This window comes from Neopsephotus bourkii, unplaced genomic scaffold (assembly GCF_033783945.1).
Source record: "Neopsephotus bourkii isolate Nb327-2 ecotype Australia unplaced genomic scaffold, CSIRO-AGI_Nbou_v1 NB_318, whole genome shotgun sequence".
In the NCBI taxonomy this organism is placed as follows: Eukaryota; Metazoa; Chordata; class Aves; order Psittaciformes; family Psittacidae; genus Neopsephotus; species Neopsephotus bourkii.
Window position 1 is genome coordinate 1,966,190 of NW_026900826.1, and position 25,707 is coordinate 1,991,896.

Sequence of the window (25,707 nt, forward strand, 5' to 3'; positions counted from 1 at the left end):
ACCCGGGGTTGTTCCTGCCCAGATGCAGGACTCTACACTTTCCCTTGTTATATTTCATCAAGTTATTCCCTGCCCAACTCTCCAGCCTGTCCAGGTCTCGCTGGATGGCAGCACAGCCTTCTGGCGTGTCGGCCACTCCTCCCAGCTTAGTGTCATCAGCAAACTTGCTGATAGTACACTCAATTCCCTCATCTAAATCGTTGATGAATATATTAAATAATACTGGTCATAGAATCTTAGAATCACAAAATGGTTTGTGTTTCAAGGGACCTTAAAGATTGTGTTTCCAAGCCCCTGCCATGGGTAGGGACACCTTCAACTAGACCAGGTTGCTCCAAGCCCCATTCAGCCTGGCCTTGAACATTGCCAGGGATGGGGCAGCCACAGCTTCTGTGGCCAAACTATTTCAGTGCCTCACCACCCTAATTTCTTGTACTGTTCCCACACTGGACTGCAGAGTGCCATGTTTTAATTGCCCAGTAATTTTTTCTGCTTACAACTGCATAGTTACTAGTTCTCTCACCATTTAAAAATTCTTTTTGTACTTTAGGAATGCCATTGAAAAAAGAATAGCTATAAAATTCTTCCCCCCCCCCCCCATCAAAAATACACTTTTTGGATGCTTGAGAAAAATAGTTGAAATTTGCCTGAAGTCATGTACCATGCTGAAAGCATTCTGCTACTTGAAACTTGGACTGCCAACTTTTAGCTAGCATTATTCTTTGGCTGTTTGAGATCAGTTTCCAAAAGAGCATTCTCAGGTATAGCCAGTTGTGATTCTCTGCCCAATGGCTGGCTAAGCAGGGGCACGGGTTGTCAAGCGCAGCGGGTCACACATGAGCAGCACTCTGAAGACTTTACAGAAATGAGTCTGTGTTTCTGCCTTGTACAGTCTCACTGCCAACGTTCCTCTTTTATCCCCAGCTGATAAAAACACAACCAGCCCACCAAACAGCAGAAACAAAACTGCTGCTAGGCAGGAAAGTAAGCTATAATGAAGATCAGCTTTAAGGTACTGGACTTGCCTTGGAGCCCTTTCTGACCTTTCTTTCATTGATTGTACGATAATGGAATATTCCTTTCCCTTTTCCCCTGTACTAAAGAAAGGGAAGGTTGCCAGTTTGTGTTGCTGAAGGTGGTTTCAGTTACACAGCAGTCTTGGCTGGATTTGGGGGTTCATGTAGAATTTACCCATGTGAAGTGCTAGTAGCTAGGAGGAATGTTTCCTCCCTCCAAGCAACAGTCTAGGTTTGCTGCTCAGCCAATGTGCAGTACAGGGTACTGTGTGAGCTGAGCATGCTGTGTGCTGAGAAAAACAGCACTCATTTTACCGTTATCTGTTTCTTTATGATGGCAAGAGATAGCATTTTCCTCTTTTCAGTAATGAGATCTTTGTCATGATAAGATAAATGCTGACTTGCTAGGGTCCCATCCTTCGACCTTTGCACCCATGCAGATTCCATTCGTTTTAACAGAAGTGGAGGAGTCTGTCAACCTCCTTAACAGGTGGTTATCAGTTTGCAAAATCAGGCTGTTTACTTTGAAACATCAAGAACTCTTCATAGGAGATTTATAAGAAATGAATCGTGGAGGAAAGGAGGAAAAAACCCCAGAATTTAATCCAGCACCCTTGCATTAGCTGAATTGTTTAATCTGGGTTCCATTAGTTCAGAAACTTTTTTAAACTGTATTTTTACATTAAAAACTATATTGTGCTTGAAAACAAACAGAGGTTAATGTGAACTGAGCGCTTAAGATATGTATCTGATGTCTAAAGCTTTGCACTAACCTGGTGCTTGGAGTCTCTTTGGTGCTGTCCAGCATTACTTGGAACAATTACCATTATTTATTGCTGTGCTCGTTCTGATCAAAGCCTGCCAGTACTGTGTATTTCAGCAGCCTCTCTGGTGCTTTGAGGAACATAAAGGATCTTTTGAGAAGATAACTAAAATTGTTTGATGATTGTGGCTGAAACAGGAATGAGCTCTAGATCAAAATGCAGCTAGATTCTTTCCTGTGGACTTAATAAGTAGGATTCTTGCATTGTCTGAACCAGCCTCATTCTATTGCTTTCTTGCTCTTTCTAATGGTATAGGAGCTTAATGTGGTTTTACAGTTCCTGCCGTCTTCTCAGTTGTCTAAGGCTCCCTGTGGAATTATTCCTTATCAAAATATCTAAGAAGTATGTGAAGAAGCAGATAAATTTGTAGATAGCTGTGACTAATGCCTACTGAAGGCTGCTTGCACGTGCTGAAATTCGCATTAGAATTGACTTAGAACAGTTGATTATCAGTTGCACATCCTTTAAAATTAATTCTACTGAAATATTTTCAAGTCTCAACATTCTTCAGTATACTGAAATTACCTCTGGGAAACAAAACAACTAACCAAACTGTGTAAGACCTTTTCTGGCTGTACTTCTCCCACTTCTTTCTTTTTAACTCCTGACTGATCAGTTGGGACCTTGTGTTTGAGTTTTAGTCATCGAAGTAGTTTGAATAATCTCAAATGACACAAATGCCTAAGGAAACTTCATTGTTACAAAATAAAGATTGGAGTTTTAAGCTCATATCTGAAGTCAGTGCCTTTAAGCATAGACCCCATCTTCTGAAATCTGCGTGATTCATGAAACCAAACACCTTCAAAAAAAATGGTGTAACTCAACACATCTTTACATGTGATACCGTTCTCATTTCAAGTTAGCGGAATCCTGTTTGCTTCTCATAGGTCTTCATCTTGTAATGCATCAGAAAATGTTAAACTCACTGTTAAAGATGCTTTAATTCTAGAACTCTTCTTACTAAGCCTCTGTACAAATAAAAAAGGACTTGGAAGTGTGGGTTCCTCTGTGGCCGTAGATCAGTGGTACATCCAAATGGTCTTTTTCTTACGCGTTTTCTGACCCTTAGAATTTTTCAGTAAGAACAGAAAAGAAAATCTTTCTTGTGAAAAGGTGAATGATTGTATTGAGAAAATAGAAAAAAGCTGTACTAAGCAGAAAACTGAGTATTAAGGGTAAAATTTATCAAGGCAAAAGATAAGGTGAAATATAGTCTATAATTATTCATGGTAAAGTGCTGTGAGCTTGGATGATAACAAATAGGATCTGGATTTGCTTGGTTTGGGTGCATATTTGACCTACTTGTTACTGAAACGTTGCAGAAAGATTTGCATGATTATAAAGTTAATTTCATTGGGCTTGCCATATTTCTAAGTTGTATTGGCCACAGCTAAGTCATTTATAGCTTGAAAGCAAACAATCGTAAATGCTGATCCATTCATATTCTACCATAAAATACAAGATGGGTTATTCACCACTGTCTGGCGAATGCTTCCCGCTACGACAGAGAACAAAATGACTCCTTTTCAAAATGTCTATATATAAATGGCATAGGGACAATCTACAATAAGGGATTTCATTCTGAGGAGGTACACTGGAGATTTCCTGTTGCCAGCACAAAACTGTGGTGTTTCTAAAGAAATTGCCGTCTATTGTTGTAATAGGGGGAGGTTGAATATTGTGAGTTTTGCACAAAATAATGTGTTCTGATTTGTATCAAGGATGAAGAATCAATCACAGAACGAATTTTTTGTAATTGATAGGTATAATTGATCATGATTTATTTCTATTCATTTGTGTATTGAAGGAGTAAGATACAGTCAGGAATCAGTAATATTTGGTTTTATACTATATGCTTCCAAAGCTGCATCTCTACAATGAGAAATGAAAAAGAAGGCAATTTAAGCTTTGGTAAGAGCAAATCAAGCCTGTCTGACTAAGAAAATGAAAGCAATTACAGAAATGCTTCAAAATGGAAAAAGAACTTGACAGAAGCTGTAGTGTGAAAAATTACTATTGGAAATGAAGGGGCACAATGAGAAATACCAAGCCAAAAAGAGTTAAGGCGATGAAAAGGAATTAAGTAACCAAGGGTAAAGAAGAGATGTTATCAGAGATTCCAACCCATTCATGATCAGGCTGAGAGAATCACTAGGGAAGAGGAGGGAGAAGTGTTCAATAAATGTAGCTGCATGTTTGCGGGGGATAGGACAGAAACTTCATATTTGCAATCTGGTAGCACTTAAGGATGACATTAAATAGTAGTAATTACATTTACATATTTTTATATAGCTAACCAGCATGAGGGAAACAGAGAAGATTTAGCTAAAGCGTTCTCATATCATACAGGTTAATTCTCCATAACTCTGGAAAGACAAGACAAATTTCCAGAGGCTGAAAAAAAGTTATTGTTGTTCCAATACTTTAAAAGGAAAAGAGATGTTCTAGGTGATTACATGTCTGTTAAACAGGCAAAAGATAGAATAGCAATTATAGAATGTAATACATAGTTAATGAAGAGCAAATGGCATTTAATGTCATTTAGTGCAAGTTTATCAGAAATAGATCTTTGAAACTAACTCGATGTCCTTCCTGAGAAAATCATGTTTAATTGTTGAAGATAATAGTAAGAATGTAAGACTGTTGTATGGCTTACAGGACTTCTCTAAGCCATTTTATTTATTATATCAAGGAGTGGCTTGATTAATCAGCAGAATTGTAGCATATGGACACAGCATCCCTGGTTTTAAATGATAGGTTTCAATGTAGAAACGTGAGGAGAAGGGGCAGAATGGAAAGGCCTTCATTCTTATTTCTGCCCTATTTAACACTTCTTATCAGTGGTTTAGTGTTAACATATTATTGTTAACAAAGTGTGGAAGGGGCATAAAAGCTGGAGGAATTTATAATGTCATGACTGTAAGGTAGTGTGGATTACTTGGTGACCTTGGCTGAGGCACCTGGGAACCATTTCAGTACAGACAACCATCAGGTTCATAACTTTCTGGCTACCCTTACAGGATGCTGGACTCTATCCTGGTGCACCATAACAGGAAAACATATATGGTCACTTGTGAAAAATCAACAGGGATGCACGCTCCAAATGTGCAGGAGACAACAGGAGTTGGCAGTAGCACTGCTTGGCATTTGCCCTTGGAGAATGGAACGAAAGAAAGGCTACTAGTATTTTATTAACATCTTAGTTTCATTTTGTCTATTGGCTAAGTGGCCCGTCCCACCATAAACAAATCAAAGCAGATGTGTTCCACTTGCCCTCCATTCAGCTGTAGGCAAAGCTTACCCACATAGCTGGTAGAGTATATGCAGTCCTCAAAACACAGTCCTCAAAAAACAACTTGCAGTCTGCATTGTCTTCCCTTGAGACTCATTTGAGAACAAAACTTGTGGAAATAAATGAATCCTAACTCAGTATTATTTTAATTAACACACTGAATATTTAAAACAAATCAATGAATAGACCCCACAAAGAGTATTGCTAGAGTTTAAACCAAGCAGTAAAAGGGGACCTGCAGAATCTTAAGTATATAATACTCCTTGTAAAATAGTCACAATAGATTTATAGAGCTGCTTATTTTCAGTGGATTTGAATGAGAAGAAAACTTGAGAAAAATCCTATGCAGAATACTGCTAAGGAAAATTGTTGGGCTGGTGACAATTTGTGTGCATAAGACTTGCCTAAATATGCTGGTATTTTGCTTTATTCCAAGTTTTGTTGTGTATTTTTATTGTGATGCTGATTAGATTTCCTTTCTTTGGCACAGATTACAGGACCGGCCCTTGCTTTACTTTGGTAACCAACCAGATGTGCCAAGGACAACTCAGTGGAATAGTCTGCACAAAAACCCTTTGCTGTGCAACAGTTGGGAGAGCATGGGGCCACCCCTGTGAAATGTGTCCTGCCCAGCCGCATCCCTGCCGCCGAGGTTTCATTCCAAACATTCGAACTGGAGCCTGTCAAGGTAAGTTAGCAGCAGAGCTTCCCCAAAAGCTGCTGAAATTGTTACTGGATTAATCTTAATTGAGTTACGCTGTTGTGAATAACCTGTCCTAAGCCATTCTCAGTTATATGTGTGAAGAATGGAAAAACATTGTCAGATGCATTACTTCATGATTCAGTGAATGCCTGATGTTCAAGTGAGTACATTAGTAACTTCGGTCATGTGAGAGCAGCCAGCATCTTAATGAATTTCTCACTGCCAGCAGCCCTTTCCCTTGGTTCTGTAATGGTGTTTTTCTGAGTGTGCCACTCGATCATTCTGTGGAGGAATTTGTTCTGTTTTCAAAAAGTACTCAAAACCATCAAAATTCTGTGTCAATAATGTTCCATTTATCTGGTGTGGGATTTTTTAGCTAAAATTTGTTGATTTTGGATTCATCTTGGGTGTCTTATCTCTAACGCTACACTGCTTTGACCTGGAGAAAGTGCCTGTCATGTCATTTGAAATGCCCCATTATATATTTTATACAAGTTTGAAATACATTTGCATTTGTTTCAAATTGTAAAATCCACCCAGATGTTGCTTACTTTTTACTTCGGAGCATGTCTTACCCTAGAAAGTCCTTACACTGCTTTTGGCTTTTATTCTAATACTTCCAGCTGTATAAATTCTTTTATTGTCTGGATGTCTGGCAGGAAACGGGAGAAAGTTAACAGGGGCAGCTATGTATTAAACTGATGTGGATTATACGTTCCCAGGACCGTATCTTTGGGGCTAGTTTATTTCACTCTGTCTAGCGTTTTTTAACAAGTTACAGTATTTTTGAGATAAAGATTATAAATTTATGAGTGATTTTATTTAATTGTGAAATTCTTATGAAGGACTTCAAGGCATTCCATTGCATTAAAAATGCAGATATCGTCTGCCACAGGCCAAGTCCTAGTAGGTGCCTGCAACCAGTCACGATGAACTTTGAAATGGACATGTTTGTGTATGCCACATAATGTGCGCATATTTTGACCACAGCCAGTCTTTTGTGCAGAAATCTATGAATCGAGGTTCTGGACACTTCTGAAATCTTATGTGTATAAGTATGTGGCCCACACCCCTGAATTTGTGCCCCACCTAGAGTCATATCCCTCTTGTTTGTGTCACAGAAAAGCTGCAGTGACCTCTCGGATGGGTTTGTGCAGTTCAGAATAAAGCTACTTCTGCTTGCTGCACATTTCTTAGCATGCAGCTACATTTATGCTAATCTGTATGCAGTGCCAACACAGTTTTGGCCCTGTGTGTTTGACTTGTACTTTCCAGTTTTCCCCTCTCTTGTAATGTGTTCATAATTTCAACAGATCTGCTATGGAACCACATATTAGCTTTATTTTTCATGCAATTGTACGGAATCCAGTCCTTTTGAAATCAGATAACATTCATTCAGACTGAAGACATTTCAGGGATTTCACATCCATATTCAATCTAAATAAAGGAAAGCAGGTTAAATAAAATCCAGGTTCTCTGAAAAGAGAACTGTTATTATTGTGTAGAAGTCAGAAAAAACAACATGGGGGGGAGGGCTAGTTTATTTTTAAAAGTAAATAAAATATCACTGCTCACAGTTTGTCTGTCTGGGTGAAAGTTAAATTAATATCACAGCTGAGATTTTTAAAGATACAAAGGAGGAAAATGGAAGCCAAAATTTTGATTTTGAAGCGGATGCTGTGAGTCAGGAGCATGACTCCTATTTGTTTCATATTTTATTTTTGTTAAATGGTCAGTACAGTGCCATGAAGTCTGGCTGATTACTGCTGCTAAAACAGTGCAATATTGCTGTAGCTGGAGTCCCTGCAGCAGTGTGACTGTGTCGGGGGTGCTGTAGCTGTGCTAGTTCTCTGTCTCCCAGCACAGGGGTTAGCTCTAGCACAGCTCTGCTCCAGCTCTGCTTGACCCCGCTCAGTTGGCCTGGGGATCTTTACATAACGCTCTGCGATGTGGTACAGATATGCCCCTTGGCGTTCCTGAAACTTCCTACTTGTGGCTCCCAGGGAAATTGCCTCTTGGCCTTTTGTACAGACATAATACTTTGCTTTTCAGACGACAAGACACATTACAGCTGTCTCTCTGGGATTTAGAAAGGGAGATTTGAAGGCGTCATCTCCTTCAGCCTGTGTCCCTCCACTGAAACCCATCCTAGTGTGAATCCCAAGAATTCAAGAAATTGGGTTTTACCAGCAGCAGCTGGTACTCTTCAGGGAGATGGGGGAAGCACAGGCATTTGGGTTGAAGAGTGGTGAGTGCTCTGTTTGCTCCTGGAGGACAGGGAGCAGCAGATGGAGGGCAGCCCTGGGGACTTTGAGCCAGACCTCCGCTGTCTGCTATTGCAGTGCCACTCCTCCTCTAGTCTCTTTTCTTTAGCTGTTACTAAACCATAGCAACACTTTTGCAGCTAAGTGATGACATACACGTTGTTGTGCTAAAATAGCTGTGAGGCCAAATACTGGGGCCTCTTGAAAATGTTTGTCTTAAGCTTCCTACCTAGCCTGTGGTCATCTTTGTTGTTTCAGTTTTCTGGAGTGAAAAAATTAAAAGCAAAGAGAGAGAAATAAAAGGGAAAAAAACCTCCAGATTTATGGATGTCTAAGCAGGTCATTAATAATTCCTCCTGAGACATTAATTATGAAACTTCTTGAGTCAGATCCTAGCCACAGCCTAAGGTCATTGGTGCTGCTCTTACTGGAGTGACGAGTTAATAATTTCCATCAGTAATGAGTCTGCAGTTCCCCAAGCCTCTCTGTGAGGCCCCCTCCATGCACACTGCGCACTGCTCCTCTGTGGCTCCTGCATCTCTGTGCTGGTGGGCTATGTTGCCAAGATTTTCAAAGGGGCAAGTGATTTTGGGTGCCCAGCTTTAGATACTGTAAAGGAACCTGAGTTTTGACAGACTGTGTTCTCTGCACACCATTCCCCAGATGTTTTGGGAAAACAGAGCAACAGCAGTTAGATGTTTAATGTCTGTAACAATAATAACCATGTGATTTCTTGCAGAAAATATTTAGAGTACTGTACTTAATCATACTTTGCATAGAGTAATTACAAAATTAGTGTCTGTCTTCACAAGCAAGTGTCATAATATTATGATGGTTGAAGCATGGATTTAGGCATATTTACTTTAATTTCTGAGTAGACAAATTATTATGGCTGTTCTTGAGAAATGAATTGAAAGTGGGTGTTTTTTTCCTGTTTTATATGATAGATGTGGATGAATGCCAAGCCATCCCTGGGATCTGTCAAGGGGGAAATTGCATTAATACTGTTGGATCTTTCGAGTGCAAATGCCCAGCTGGACACAAGTTTAATGAAGTGACACAAAAATGTGATGGTAAGTAACTTTTAGAACTTTATTCTGAAATTAAAGGAGGAAAATCATCTTTCTGGAGCCAGCTTTGATTGTGACAAGTTGATCTTACTGGAATCAAAGCACTTTGATTGTAATTGTGACAACCTTTTCAGTCTCTTTTGTGTTGAATATGCAAAGAGCATGCTTCACAACGAATACGAACAATAGTAATTTCTCATTCTAAACCAGAGAGTCTTAAATATTGGCCTACAGTTTTTCCAAGCCTTGTATTCATGTAACATTTTATAGACTTAAAGGTAAACCTGAAACAAATTAAACAGTAAAACAAAAAATACTTTTTAACCAATATGTTGCTTTAGAAATGCTTGAGGTACATTTCTCTGTGTAGACCTTTTAATCAAAAGGCGTATATGACTGTAAGGTTCAACAGATGCCCACCTACTCATGTAAACTGCCTTTAACATTAATGTGAGTTTGACACTGCTATGTGAAGTCTGCAGTACTGTCATCCTTACAGTCGCAGATGTTAAAGAAGGACAAACATTTTATCTTTCCTTATTGTTCTTCCTATTTTGGAAGTACTGCAGGTGCTAGATATTAGCATGGAAATTTGCAGTGATGATTATGGAATCTTGCTAATTTTTAAGTGTGATTTGATAGTATTTTTTCCTCTCTATAATACAGTAATCGGGCATAGATGTCTCCTTTGCTTAAAGATAATTTTGGGTACATAAGGAACATATTACTAAAATGTGTCAGTTGCACATTTTTCATTCATCTTCTTTACAATAAAGTCCAGATAATGTTTAAATTCTTACAAATGATCCTCTTTGCAGTGATTAGACAAAAATTAAATTAATGTAGGCAGACAAGTTTCATCAGGGGCTAGTGCCACCATTCAGTATCGTAAACATGTATGGCTGCAAGGTGTGCATCCTTCACCCCTTATTGCATCAGGTGCCTTTAAGGAAGCACTCAAAATTTTGTAGTCATTTGGGAAGAATTATGACTTACCCTTTCAAAAGAAAAATTCCAATTTCAAGCAAAATTTTATGATTTATTTACAGGTTAGGGAAAGCAATGGCAATGTCAGAATAGTTTGTACACAGCCTGGTTTTCAGATTGACTGCCAGTGGTTTTGTCAGAAAGTTATGATAGAGCAACATTGCGAGTGTTTCCTTCTGTGGATGAAGTATGAAGGACATGGTGAAGAGGAAAGACAGCACATGTGCCTTATTAAGTATTAGTATGCGAAAAAAACAAGAACTGTAGACTTGTATAGGCTGCATTGTAGAAGTATTCCTATGGTAGTTTTCTGTTCCTGAAACATGTAAAAAACCCACAAACAAACAAACAAATCCCAACCCCAACCAAATTAAAGTGAAACAAAAAAACCCAAACCACCACCATGTTTAGAGCCCGTGCTTGGTAATAGTTGAGGGACTGGACCCAAGAATCTGGGATAGCTTGGTTCATTCCCAAATCCTGCCACAAATTTCCTGCCCTGTTTTGTGAAATTGCTTTGGACTGATCACCTGGCTGCAAAGATGGATCAGAGTTTTCTTTCTTCAGTTCCATACCTGTACAATTTTTAACCTCAGCAGACAGAAACTTTCAGTTCATCTTCATATTCCATGTACCAAGCAATTTTAATTAAAACTGTGTAGGTATTCATACAATAGAAAGATGAAAAGTAATAGCCTTCTACCAGCAGCATGAAATAGGATAGGGGTTCAATAGTTGAGTATAGTAATGTAGGAACAGCCTATCCATTCTGCTTCTTTAAATTGTCTTTTGAGTTTCAAGTAGAAGTCTACCAGTATAAAACAAGTCACTTGCCTTGTAGTAATTGACTGTAATTAATGCATACTAATTAACATGCAGTTATGTACTTGGTTTAATTTCCTATCCAGCAAGACTTCTCGCAGCTGTAACCTGTCCTTGGGACAGAACTGGGAGCTACCTGCTGTATTACCAGTTGTTTTTTCAGTAGGTCCCCATTAAAATAAGATCAGGATAGTAATCATTAGGTACAGTGAGACAATGCAAGAAGATGGGAAATCAAGTGTATTGGCCAAATTTCTGCTTGTTAGCAAAGCTGATTGGAAAGCTTTTTTTAAAGTGTTACATTATTTTGCAGCTTCATATAACCATTCATTTCCAGTTACATTAATGCTGAGGTAAATGCTTTACTGTGGTGATCAGGGGGGAGTAATTTTTCCTGGAGTGACATTTATGTCTGCAAGTACATCAAGTATACTTACCTTTATAAAACTTGCATACTTAACAATGACAATGTTGCTTATATGAATATCAACACTAATATAAATAGTGAAATACTGTTTGGGTTAGGCTCAACCCTAAAATAAAGAGTGATGATTTTGCTTTTAAAAAGGTCAGACTCTATATAAACAGTGGCAACAATGACTTTAAAGATAAACATTGGTGAATTTGAGTCAGAAAATGCTTGAATGGGATCCATTTACAACTGCATTTTTCTCTGTTAATCAAGGGGCTTTACTCAGACCAAAATTCAATTTCCACATTTTTTGTCACTGAAACTTTTGGGACTCCTGTGGAGTATAATCTTGGAGCAGGAGCCAGAAGTCTCTTAGCAGTATTCCCAGGGCACTTGGACTTGAGGCTTTGCCAACACTGTCGAAGTAGCACTGAACAAAAAGTCACACCCCTCTCACACACCCAAGCAAGGAATGTGACCCACATCATGACAGCTAGCAAGATGATGGGGAAGAATGTGTGCACAGGGGACCCAAGGCCCTGCACTGCTTAGGATGGGTTGGTCTTCAAGGCCTGGTTATCTGTGCCAGCACAGGCTCCTCCACTCCTTTCCTGCAAAGGCAGGGGGCCACAGAAGTATAGGAGCATCCAGTGCTTTACCTAGGGGAGGAGGAACTGATAATTTTTATAATACTGAGTTTTATATTGCTCTCTTTACAGGAGAGTAGAACAGAGATCCTTTCTACTTGCTAAAACACTCGTTAATGGTCCTGTGGGACTTTGGGTGTTCCCCCATCTGTTGGGGCCAAATTCCAATTTAGGCGTTCCATTTAAATTCCCCCAATCGGTTTTAATGACTGTGATATTATTCACTCCTTGCCTTGGTGTGTTGGGTGGTGTTGCAGTATTTCATCTCAGAAATTTTTGTGGTTGGTGAAATCATTATTACAGCCATGTGTCTATCTGTTTGTAGATCTCTGGAGGAGAGGTTGGATAGAGTCCTGTGGTGCCATTATTTCTGGCTGGGTTCTCCTTGTCAAGAGAGCAACTGGGTGATTGTAGGTGGCTGTGACAGGCAGTTACCATTGGTCACTCTAGAGAATAACCTGCCTTTCTACTCTGCTTTGCTGGCTCTTCTCATAGGTACCATGGGAAAAAGCGAGCTGTTTTTAAGCTCAGCTGGACTCCAGGTTCCTAGAAGATGAGAGCAATGCTAAGTAGATACAGCTGCATTGTTAAGACAGTCACTGGAAACCAAGGGGGAAGTAACTACACATCACAAGCAGGCTACTGATGGTAATTAAGAAGCAATTGGGGCTGGCATAGGTTGTTATTCTCATGACTGTAGATAACATAAATTCCATGCTGTGGAAGAAACCTTTCACATTCCCTCTGTTCATGTATGCAGCTATAATCAACTATAAGAAGGTATGTGTTAGGGTGTTTTTCTGCAGTCTTTGAAATTTTTTCTGCACTGGATCTGTGATGATGATTTAGTATTGAATTGAGATTCTTTATTGAGGACCATCACAATATGGACTTTTATTTTAAAATCACTGACAAAATCTAAGAGGAATTCTGGACTTTGTCTAGCTTCTGCAGTTGATATTTCAGTTACTGTCTCAAAATGTGTTGAAACTTCACAACATTCACTTAGTGGAGAAAGCCAGGAAAGGTAATTTTTGTTGCCTGCAGTCATCCTTCTTTGAGTTATAATCCTGTCAGATTGTATTCGTTAAACAGTGTCTAGCTGCTCAGTGCTTTTATATGGGGGATTTCCAAGAAAAACCCAAGTGCGGTAAGAAGGAAGGCGATTCAGTAGGTGCTACACTTCCCTTTGAGTCAGTATTGAGCCATTGCCTCAGTATGGTGCCAGGAGATGCTGTGCTGCTGGAGATACCATGAGACGTAACGGTTAAGCTCCTGATTGCTTTGGTCATTACAGGTCCCATGACAGTTTTCTTAATTCTGATGTGCAGAATTCAAACCGGAGGGGTCATGGTTTACTCAGTAAATCCCCTATGCAGTGTAAGACTTTCATCCATCATTATTAGGCAGTAAAGAAAACCCTCTGGCTTTTTGCAATTTACAGATACAGTATTTTCTTAGGCTTTGTTTCACTTACGTTTATAAGATGCCTAACAAAAGATCCTAAGTTAGGAGGGGCTTCAGACCACGCTGAATTTGATCATTGAGACTAATTACAAAATACCTGTTCTTGTGCTAGAACTAATTTAGCTAACCTGCCCCTGCTTCTCTTTTTGCCCTGAAGATATTGATGAATGCAGCACCGTTCCTGGAATCTGTGATGGAGGAGAGTGTTCAAACACAGTTAGCAGTTACTTCTGCAAGTGTCCTCCAGGGTTTTATACAGCTCCTGATGGCTTAAAGTGCATAGGTGAGTACAATCCTGTAAATAATAAGACAGTAGTTGTCATGAACATTCATGAATATCTAAGACAGGTAACTGTACCAGAAACTTCTTTCAGCTCATGGTCATGAAATCTTTCTTTTATATAGAAGTACATGATGTGTCTGTATGTGTGTTCTGAAATGATTTTTCCATTTTCAGGATGTTTTTTTTCTTTCCCTCTTTGCTGTGACCTTCTCTTTCATTTTTCTTACTAGACTTTTTCTCTCATGTCATATTTGTTGTCTTAAGCTAGGCAGAACTTGTTCAACACATCTGCTTGCATGGTGGGTTGACCCTGGCTGGATGCCCAGTGCCAAAGCCACCCTATCACTTCTCCTTCTCAGCTGGACAGGGGAGAAAAAAATACAACAAAAGGCCCACAGGATGAGATAAGAACAGGGAGTGATCATTCACCAGTTACTGTTGCAGGCAAAACAGACGCAATTCGGGCAAATGAGTTTTAATTTATTCCAATCATATCAGAGTAGGATAATGAGAAGTAAATCAAATCTTAAAAATACCAGTCCTCTACCCCTGCCTTCATCCCAGACTCAACTTTATTCACAAATTCACTACCTCTTCTCTCCCAGAGGCACAGGGGATGGGGAATGGTGGTTGTGGTCAGTTCATTGCAGGTTGCCTCTGCCACTCCTTCCTCCTCAGGGGAGGACTCCTCACACTCCTCTCCTGCTCTAGGCTGAGCTCCCTCCCACTGGAGACAGTCCTCCACAAACTTCTCCAACATGAGTCCTACCCATGGGCTGCAGTTCTTCATGAACTGCTCCAGTGTGGGTCCCTTCTACAGGTGCATCCTTCAGAACAGACTGCTCCAGTGTGGATTCCTCCATGGGCTACAGGTGGATATGTGCTCCACCATTAACATCCATGGTTTGCAAGGGAACAGCCTGCCCCACCAAGGTCTGCACCACAGGCTGCAGGGGAATTTGCTCCAGCGCTTGGACCACCTCCTCCCCTCCTTCTTCACTGACCTTGCAGTCTGCAGAGCTGCTTTTCTTGCATGTTCTTGGTCCTATCTCTGGGTGCAATTGCTCACTGTTTTTTTTCCCTTAACTATGTTATCCCAGAGGTGCTACCACTGTCACTGATGGGCTCAGCCTTGGCCTTCTTATTCTTGTTCTCATGTTTGCCTTTGATTTAGTCCATGTTACATTCAGCAGTCATTTAGAAAAGCAAATATACTTGAGAAAGAATGTAATCACCCCAGACAGCTCCTCATTCCAACTGTTATGACCTTAATGCAGATATTTTTCATTAAAGGAAGTAGCGTGATAAGCTGGGTGTGGGACATTTGTATCTGCTTTCATGATGATGAATTGGCAGTGCTGTTCTTTCAGGCTTTCACTGTGCAGAGCAGAACCTGTCTTGTAAAGGCCAGACCAGAAACCAAAGGACTGTGAGAATTAACTAAATGCCACTGCAGTGCCAAAGCCATGAAAGAGTAGTATTAGCACTTAGTGCTTCTGGGAAGCATGCAGCCTGCTCTGAGGCAGGGCAAGTATGCAAATTTTATTTCTTTTGTGTTTATGTAGTAATTTCTCTTTTCACTGCCAGTGCTGAATTTTGAGCAATTTTATTGTCATTTGAGAATCAAGTGGAGGGTTTATTTCCTCTGTTTTGGCTTGTTTATTTAAAGGCTCACACACAGTGCCAGCACTGGGGTTCCAGAGAGCACCCTGTGTTTAGTAATTTTGGTAGAAAATATTTTGGGAAAAAATTGGAAAAAAAAAAACAACACTTCACAGATCCAAGTACCAAATGGTATTCACTTCCCCGAGAGATCTGGAAGTAGGTTGAATTAGGATTAATTTTGAAGGGTGCCATTCTATTTATGCAGGTTGTGAAAGATGAACTATATTGCTTCCATTATCAGTAACAGGATTTTGGTAGATTGGTTCCATACTGTATACTTATAATGCCACTGGGAATTGCTTCTCTTGCTTCAAATTAATAGCTCCTAAATGACTATAGATCATTAGATCATTAATTGCTGCTTGTACTTAGTATTTATGGAGATTCACCTTTCTATAACAAAAAAAATTCTAGAGATGCACAAGTACCATTTGCTTTTTACTTTTTATAGTCATTGTTCTGTCAGGACTGCCCAACATTCACACCCATGTTGTATTCCTGCAGTTTTTTCATCCTTTTTTCCCCACTGTATATGTAGGCTGAAATAGCACAGCTAAAGAATTGGGTATTTAAATCCTGACAGGCTCTGTTAAGTAATATGCCAGTGTGAACCATCATTAAAATTTTAGCTGTGTGTTCAAGGCAAAACGTGCTAAATGGGAAGCACTATTAATTATCTGCAGATATGTTGGATTTGTGTCTAATATTAACGAGGACAGAACCCAGGTCTGTATGCGAGCTGGGAAAAACGGATAATCTTGATTTAATGACAGTATGCCAGTCTTAAGTGAAAAGTGTTAGCTGAACATGTCTATTCTGTTGGAGATGAGGAAGTGCTTCTGAGAAATGTATCCCTTATGGGGCTCAAACTGAGCAGCACTGGAGCCAAGCATCCAGAGGAAGAACTGTGAGTTCCATTATTACACACCTTAAAAATTCAAATAGGCAAAGCAAAGATAGTATCTCCTAGAGCTGAAGAGCAGAAACAAGAGCAGAACATCTCAACCCAAGTACATGAAGAGTCTTATGAAGAAAACCACTAGCCCATACATCCAGCTCCAGCTGGCACAGATGTCTTTTGTCAGTCTACTTTTTTTTTATTTATTTTTCATGGAAGAGGCACGTTTTCCTGGCATTTTTTTGCCTTTTCAGAATACTGTATTTTTTTAAGTCAAAAGTACTAAAATATGAAAAACTGAAACAGTAAAAAAGTTGTTTCCTGCTCTTCTTGTCCTTATTTGTGTGTTTGACTGTTTGGAACAGAAAATGAAAGAAGGGAAAAAGAAAAGAAGAATCACCTCTGATTGGTAGTATGGAAAAATTTGGCATTTTTCTCACGAATTTTCTGTCTTTTTCTGAAAATGGTGTGGCTTTTGGATAAGCTCTCACACCTGTGGGTAGACAATGTATGTGTGTATTTACCTTTTTCTGGCATATTGTGTTCTAGCACAAATCCTGTGTAGATACTTTTTACACTTCTGCCCATTACTGTTTTTAAATGTTTAAAAACTTGGTACTGACCAGAAGCGAGAAGGATGAATTACCAGGGGATGATGATAGGGTCTGTTAGAGTACTTCCTCCCTATTATCCATCCCACCATCATACCAGGCATCTGAATAGCTCTCCAGGGATACTGGAGAACAGTTTCCTCTCCAGGGATCAGTTTGCATCCGAGCTTTATTTGATTTTTAATATAGTAGATAAAGGAGTATACGTGTTTGGCAGTTTAGTTGGGTACCAGGAGAAAATGGAGGACCAGTAACAGAACTGAGTAGATTTGGGTCTTTTTCTCCATTTCAGATTTCCATTGTATGACAGTATGAGTGAAGTAACTAAAGTTCAGAAGCAAAGGCCAACTGAGTCTTTTAGTTGTACTGCCAGTAATATCCGTGTTGAGGGTTCCAGCTAATAAAAGGCAGAACCATCACAGACTTTTCCAACATATCACTATATATCAATTTCCTCAAAATAATAAGAAACTTCCCTATGCTTTTTTTTTATATCCACTACCATAGCTAGTAAACTCTGCACAGCCCTGTTACTAGACAGATGATTCCACCATGCCCTGGATAGCTGAGATAATGTTTCTTTAGAGACTGGTGTCTGCTGTTGTAAGGTTATATCTGCAACGTTTTTGTCTGCATTTTGACAGCAAATGTTTGTATATTTTAGAAACAAACTTGGTCTGGTTTATTGTGCAGGATCAAATCACACCACAGCTTATACTGAGTTGGACATGATGTGACATATTGTGAAACAATTGCTTAGAGCTTCATATTGTATTGCAATATTTTTAGGGTTTTTTTTCTCCTCCCATCCACATTTACTCTCTCTAAGCTGGGGAATCTCTGTGCAATGTTGTTAGAGCTGAGTGTATGAAATCTGGGTACAGGACGTTCTTGTACAGCACGTGCTTACCCTTTTCAGACAGGAAACCAGAATATCTCCATAAAAAAATGTGATGGTACCAATTAAAGCTTTGTTGTTGTTTCTTGCCTGCAAGCCTGTATCTTGTCAAATCACTACATACTTCACCTGGGAAAGCCATGACTAATGAAAAATGAATGCTTTGAGAGCTGCAATGCTGTATTTTGTTGCACATCAGTGGCTTTCAAATCAAAGCCTAAACAAAATTGATCTGGTACTATCTTTAACAGAGATTACAATTATATTCTGAATATAATTATATATATTGAATATAATTGAATGTAAAAATATATTCAGTTCTATTTTTGCCTCCATTAATTAATTGCTGCTCCATACTTCATTTCAGCTTCCTCACATGAGGTGTTACACCTGCATCCAAAGCAGCCCAAACATTATCTAAATTTTTCTGGTTTTCTGCCTTTTGGTTTTTATTGCTGTAATGTTTAAGTGCTATGCCCTCAGTAATGTAATCAACCAAGAAAAATGGGACCTTTGCCGTCTGTGAAAGCTGTGCTCCTTGTTGGACTGATGATTACATATCCCTTACTTTCTCTTGGTAGATGTGCGTCCTGGATACTGCTTTTCTTCTCTGACCAACGGGCGCTGCAACAACCAGCTCCCCCAGCCGATGTCCAAAATGCAGTGCTGCTGTGACAGCGGCCGGTGCTGGTCTTCTGGAGCAGCCGCTGCCCCTGAAATGTGCCCAATCAGATCCACAGGTAGGAATCTGCCTGTATATGCTTATGAGTGTGGTTGAACACTGAGTTAAGGTGATATTCTTTTATCAGTAATGTTTTCATTAAAGAAAATCAAAGGATGGCTGAGGCTGGAGAGCACCAAGGAAGGTCGTTTTGATTAAGCCCTATGCTCTCAAAGAGAGCCTCCTGTGGCAGGTTGCTCAGGACCCCCAGGAGGATAGGGCAAGCAGACATAAACATAAGATTTTATCTGTTGCTAATTGATGTTTTGTAGCCGCATTATTCTGACATTAACTGATCCAGATTCTGTTATCAACATCCTCTTCAGGCTCAAGTTACTTCCTTCACAGCTTTCTGATAGATCCTTATTCCCTCTGCAGTTTCATTCTTGTTGTAAAACTAGGGTTTCCTTCCTCTGACATCCAGCTTTCTGATGTGCCATTTATTTCCTGAGGTTTGGCACAGAATGCGATCTCTGCTACCAAAATGTGCTGGACTTTACCACCTCCTTGTGTGTGGAGATCCCCAGATAACATGTGATTTGAATCTAAAGAAGATGATGAGCAGATTGTGCAACTAAGTGTGAGGGAGTGGGGGAAAGATGTTTTTGAGATTGTTTAGGACTGGAGACCTAATAAAATGCTTTAGAAATAAATGAATAAAAGAAACTTAAGGATTGATGGCAGGAGCTCAAGGGAGGTGCAGAGTGTAGGGAGGATTGAGGGTCATAACACTGTAGCAGTGAAATTCTGAAGAAGTTGTCAGAGGTCATGTATGGGAGTGTTTATTATTCTTGGTTTTAATCCGTTGAGGGAAACTGCGTAATACTGGAGCAGAAATCTGTGATCAGAACTCTTGGAAGACTCTTCCTGGTTCTGTCACGATCTCATTAATAATATTTAAACATGTTAAATGTCTAAAGCTGGCTAGAATAATACTAATGAAACAGTGTAATCTATTGATGCTCATCGAAAATGAGAAGACAAGGAAAAGCTTTCAATCTTAACACAGTCCCTGTTTTCTTTACATACTTTCCAATTATCCATATCTAACTGGTGAACAAATTGGGTGGAAAAGTGAAGTAACTTGGCCAAGGCCACATACGGAGACATGGTGGAGAAGGAGCTAGAACCCAGGACTTCCTGACTCATAAATCCATGCAAGGTCTTCCACATCATTGTTACATGCCATTTTTTTCTTTCTTTCTTTTCCCCCAACTTGGAATAAATTGAGACTATAAATTACTCTTTTCAAAAATGCTTTAAAATTCTTTGGAAGGCCTTACATGTGTGTAAGGTATTGCTGTCATTATTTAATCAAGTTCAGTTATTCCTTAATGTATCCTGAGAAAACAAGATGAGGAATGTAGAACTGTCAGTGGCCCAAAGTCTGTCTAACTCTGAAATGGAAATTTACTGCAGTATAAAGTGGAGCACTAGCTGCATAATGTAACCAAGTGGTTGCATTTTCAATGTGGGCAGCAGACCCAGATGTTACTATAAAATAGGCTGTTTACTGCTAAAAATTATACATGGAGATTAAAGTTGCAATAAAAAAGGTTTGCACTGTATTTCTTTGCATAACACAGCAATAGTTGTTTATTTGGAGTAAGAGGGTTTTACCATTGACACTATAAATCAAAAGTGGTATCTTGGGCATCCAGCTGTGTGTGTGTATGTTCAATTCTCACCTCAGCAGTCCCTTCGTGTCTGCTAATTCTGTTCAATCAGTGGGCCCCCGTAAGGCTGTGACTTCTTTTTACACAGAAGGGCTGGGCTCCTGGTGGTTGGCTTTGGATAATTGGGTATTACCCATCTAGAATAAAAAAGAAATGCAGTATTGTTTTTTTCACAGAGACTTATCATTGGATTGTAGAGAACGTGTGATCAGAGAATTGACTATTAAAACCACCATCATTAGCAAACACCTGCACATTGGAATTTGTGTATGTGTATACTGAATGCTGTTTAATCCACAGGTAGACCTCTGATTGAGAGTAGCTTCAGTTTACATGTGAATAAGCAAAATAGAAAGCTAGGAGGAAAAAAAAAAAAACAAATAAAGGAAATACAATACATAATGCAGTGAAATCCTCTTGGGAATGATTTAAAGATTAAAATCACTCTAAGGAACAATAGAGAGAAATGCAGTGGCACATGAAACAAACTGATCACCTAAGAGCATTAAAATAGATGCAAAGATCATATTCAGGAAAAACAGAACTTTAGGCTACTGTGTTTATTTAACAAGTCCTCTGTGATGCAGGAAGAGCTTCTAATGTGTTTTACAGGTGGAAATAGAAGTGAGATGAAAGTGTTGAAGGCTGAAATATCCAGCTTAGTTCTCCCAACACTGAATTTATTTTTCAGTTCTCATATTTTATATTGTTTTGGGAATTCATAGATCTCTCTAGCATTTTGGTTTCATTATATAATTTCTCTCCCCTGTTGTGCCATAAACTTTAAAATTTTGAAGTCCAAAGATGTTGCCTATGTAAATAGTTATTTGTGTATGAACAAATTGTGGACATGAATTAGGTCAGCTGGAAATGTGGTGTTCAATTGTGATACTCGCGTGCATTCTTTGGATCACTAAGTTCCAAACCCACACTTCCCAAAGACAAAAGAGTCAGGGGCAGGAGGAAAAGTGGGGCAGTAGGGCAGATGCCACTAAGAGCAATAAACAATAGGAGAATGCATAACACTCAGTATAAACTGTGCTTACAGCAAAATAGATCATTTTCCCATCATCTGGAAAAAGATTGTCTTGGTGGGGATCTGACTTAGTTTCTCTTTGTGCTCCTTAGACTGCACCTCATTTGGTTTCTGCTTTTATTGGCAAACTTAATTTTCACAGGGAAATAGCGTTAGTGTATTCATTTTCTAATTGGTTTTGCCTTATTGCTTATATTTATATTTCTTTGTTTTAGGAAGTTAAATTTTAAGAAATCCAGTTGAAACTGGGCTTTTTTCCCCATTCAGTATTTTCCTAACTGTGGCAAGCTTTGTATTAAATTAACTCGGGATCAAGTCCAGAAGTCCTTCTTTAGGTAAACTTCCCACTGAGTTCACCAGAGATTTTGCCTGAAAGAAGACCAAGTAGATTAAGATCAGGTCTCCCCCTCACTGTTCAATTTCATATCCAGAATGTCAGTTACGTTATCTTTTCACTGGCAGTCTTCTGACAAACAGTATTGATATTCTCCTACATTAATGACTCAATTCACAGAACAAAGCTTGCTATGAAACAAATTTATGGGCTCAGATTTTCCAGATTACTTAAAGTTTGCTACTGTTAATCTGAAACACTGTGAAAAAGGGGAGGGTTGCATTAAATGGGAAGGCCACAAGAGTCATTCATGTGTTCATGTTTCAGATGAGTATCGCAAATTATGCACAGTAGCTGCTCTGCTGCCAGCAAGACCTGAGCTTCCTCCGGGCCGTCCTGACGTCATTCCTCCACCACTCATTCCTGGTGTTTACCCACCTCAACAGCCAGAAATTGTCTATCCAACTCGGGCTCCGCCACCTCATGGTAAGAAAGGAATAACCTTCCCCTGCACCACTTGCATTTAGCTCTTTAAAAGCATGAGATTCTCAGAAGCAGTGTGCTCCCTTCAGCTGTTGGTATCTTTTGCTTACTATATGGACACATAGCCTCTGGATATCCATCTAATCTTAGAAGGATACCCTGGTTACCTGGTGTCTTACAGCATGTGTACCTCATTGGTAGTGTTTTCCCTGTTGAGACAGGATTTAAAAATTACATCCTCACTGTCTGTACTACTGTAGTAGTTACATTACTGTTATTTTGAGGCTGTTGTGAGCTTTACTGCATGTTAACACTGAGGAACATGAATAGCTCTTTGACTAGGTTGTGATAAGTTACTTACATTGAAGAGCCAGAGTGGCAGAAAGCAGCTTCTTTCAGGTTGTTTTCTCACTCTTGCTTGACCAGGTAGGAAATGTACCAACAAATATACTAGTGTGCTGCAGAACTGAGGCTGACCAACATGAAGAAATAACTTTTTCAGAGATACACATGGATAGGTTAGTTTTCTCTAGAGCAAGGATGAAGCCAGAGCAGAATACTGATATATTCCTTATTCTGTCCCTTGCTCAGGGAATTTGCTACATGCCCATATAGCCTGCAATAGGCACGTGCCACCTGAAATTATTTGGCATAGCCACATACTCCTTTGCACACAAATAGAAGCTCATTTCACCCATGCTCTGTTCAGATGCAGGCAGACTCGGCTTGCACTGGCACGAGCTGCAACTATTTGGTCTTGGTTCAGCACCAAGCTGAGCTAATGAGCCCAAGAAGCAAAGTATGTTAACTCAGGCCTAACACTGTGCTGACGTAGCTGCACAGCTTCTGGTCAGCTGGGAGCATGGACAGAGCCAGCTCATGACTGCCTGCCAAAGTGTATAGGCACACCTTCCAGGGTTATCCCTGCCCTCCTCTCACTCTGCTGTCTATGAAAACAGAGATAACTGAACCAGTCTGCCTGCTTTCTGCTACTGTAGGCCCTTAGTAGAGTCCTTGCAGTGCCACGTACCCACTTTACCACTGGGTATGAGCAGACTCTGTCCTCTCTTGCCCTGCAAAAGAGGAAAACAAAATTGACTTGCCATAATGAAAATAATCAGTGATTGCTAGCTGTTTTCAGATTAATCTCTGAGTCAAAATTATTATGGTGAACTTCTAAAGTATTTCTCCAACTCTTATTTCAGTGATCTTGCCAGTGAACTTCACTGACTATTGCCAACTGTTCCGACATCTCTGCCTTAATGGGCGCTGTATTCCCACTCCTGGGAGCTACCGCTGCGAGTGCAACAAAGGATTCCAACTGGATGTTAGAGGGGAATGCATTGGTATGTGGGTTTATGCTGTAAATCACAAAGGGAAATTCTGTTTTGAAGAAAAAAAAATATTTTTCACATATTGTAATATCTCTGAATTCTTCAATAAAATAAACCCCCTCTATAAAAACCCAGTAAATAGACTTCAACAAGCTAATTGCTTTCAACTGCAAACATTTAACAAAAAAAAAAAAGACAAAAATAACCTACAGCAGTTTTTGCCTTTAAGACAGGATTTAACAAATCTTGTAACTTGCCACAAAATTATAGAGAAGGTTTCCTTATTTTAGCAGCCTGTGCTATAATGTGTTTATTAGTGATTGCAAATGATCTCTTTGATTATGCAAACAACCTGTTGTTAAAAAAAGGAGCCATGATCTCACAGTAAGATTTACAAGTCATCTTTCAGCTCATCAGGACTATCTTGTTGGGCTCTTGTGTCCTCTAATTTTGGAACTCAGCCAGAGTTGGATGATAGGAGAAAGGATTAACTGTCTTTTATGTATAAGATTTTGCTTCTGTCAAAATCTGTGTCTCCAGTGGGGCTGGAAATGTGGAGTTGCAGGAACAAGGCCTCTGCCTCTTGTCTTGCTGAGTACTCCTTTTTCCCAGCTCCTGCTTAGCTCAGAACATAGTATCCTTTTACTGAGAATTCAGTGGTGTCCCCTTCCTTTTCACACTGAAAGACACTATTTCTTCAACTACAAAACATATAAAATACCTCTACAGATCTGAATAACTTTCAACCAGTGTCGTAATAAAAATATACTGTCTGTGTCTGCAGATGTTGATGAATGCGAAAAGAATCCATGCATCAGTGGAGACTGTGTGAACACCCAGGGGTCCTACATATGCCAGTGTCGTATAGGATATCAGAGCACAGCAACTAGAACAGAGTGCCGAGGTAAATTATGGCTTTACATCTGTATCTATAGTATTGTATACATACCAGGAAGGAAAATAGCTTTTAAGCAAAGTTTAACAGATGTGTTAAATATGAGTTTGGTTTTTTTTTAAATAAATCAGGTATGGCAGTAAAAATGATTAACCTGCATGAGCTGGCTGTGCATAGACTGGGTTATGAAGAAAGACATTTTGTATTGTGCTGAAAGTATCTGGGCGCCATTTGTGGCTTTGAAGTGGAAGTGACTTATTTTGTTAATTTTTTCATTTTGATTCTTGATGATCTTGAGGACACTTAAACAACCCTGCCTTGGAGAAATCTTTTACCTATAAAAGTTAAAAGACAGTAAGAAATGGAGGAAAAAGATAAGTCTTCCAGGGGGTAAATAGATTACAGTGCCCATGTGTTGTCCATGTCCACTGTCAGAGAAAGAACTAAACATACGTTACGGCAATAAAAACTTAAGTAAGGTATGGAAAAGTAGTGATAAACTGGCAAGGTCTAGGTGTGGAAGCTTCAGCATACCCATTATTGGCGTTTTGAAAACCAGGCTCAACAATAGTTCTGATGGGCTTCATCCTGTCTTTCTATGGAGCGGGGAATGGGTAGTTTCTTGGTGGTCAGCCCTATGTCAGGGTTCTGTGGCTCCGAAACTGTCCTGGGGTGAGAATTTGACAGTAAAGATAGATGCAGTCCATTATGGTGAAGTCATAATGAGAGACTTCTGGCAGGAGAATGAGTGATTACTTAAAATTTCATAAGAAATGAAGCATCTAAATGAAACAGGATGTCTGAATGCTGAGAGTCCCACTTTGTCTTATTTTGCCTTCTGCACTGAGGAAGGTTCTTTGAGCATGCATTCATGCTGAAGCAGAGTGTTTCTAGAAAGCCAGAAGAAAGCTATCTGTATTAGTGTGTGATTTTTTTGCTCTTCCCTTTGTGAATTGGAAAGGTATTTGTGGTACAGAAGCTTACTCCAGTCCAGGAGGACATGCAGAGCCAGCACCACTGCTGCACATTACTGGGAGTATTTGACCTAATTGCTGCCAAACAGCCATGTTGCAGAAGCATCTTCATAGCTCAGCTGACTAGTGGTGAAGGAGGGCTGAAGTGGAGTCTCAGCGGTGATGAATTCACTCATGAGTCATTTTTGTCACACGCTTTTAATTTGACTGATTCATTACACAAACACATGCTTGTCAGAAGCCCAGTAGCTTAATGGCATTAAAGTGTGGTCACTTAGCAGTTCCTTTGCAGTCAATGGGAACTGTGCTTGCTTGACAGGCAGTTCAGAAAATGCTGTTATGCAGAATCTTTGTTTTCTGGAGAAATTTTTAGGACCAGTTTAGGGAAAAGAAAA

At 39.6% G+C, this 25,707-nt stretch overlaps 1 protein-coding gene across 4 annotated transcripts in view; it reads left to right on the forward strand.

Annotated features, from left to right (window-relative positions):
• The window catches only part of FBN1 (fibrillin 1), a 151,639-nt gene that overhangs the window by 49,915 nt on the left and 76,017 nt on the right, over nt 1-25,707 (forward strand). For all 4 annotated transcript variants that reach the window (XM_061347354.1, XM_061347351.1, XM_061347352.1 and 1 more), the window contains exons 7-13: nt 5,623-5,820; nt 9,047-9,172; nt 13,662-13,787; nt 18,441-18,599; nt 21,954-22,112; nt 23,315-23,455; nt 24,228-24,347. In XM_061347354.1, coding sequence (XP_061203338.1) covers nt 5,623-5,820; nt 9,047-9,172; nt 13,662-13,787; nt 18,441-18,599; nt 21,954-22,112; nt 23,315-23,455; nt 24,228-24,347 — 1,029 coding nt within the window. The remainder of the gene's footprint in view (nt 1-5,622; nt 5,821-9,046; nt 9,173-13,661; nt 13,788-18,440; nt 18,600-21,953; nt 22,113-23,314; nt 23,456-24,227; nt 24,348-25,707) is intronic.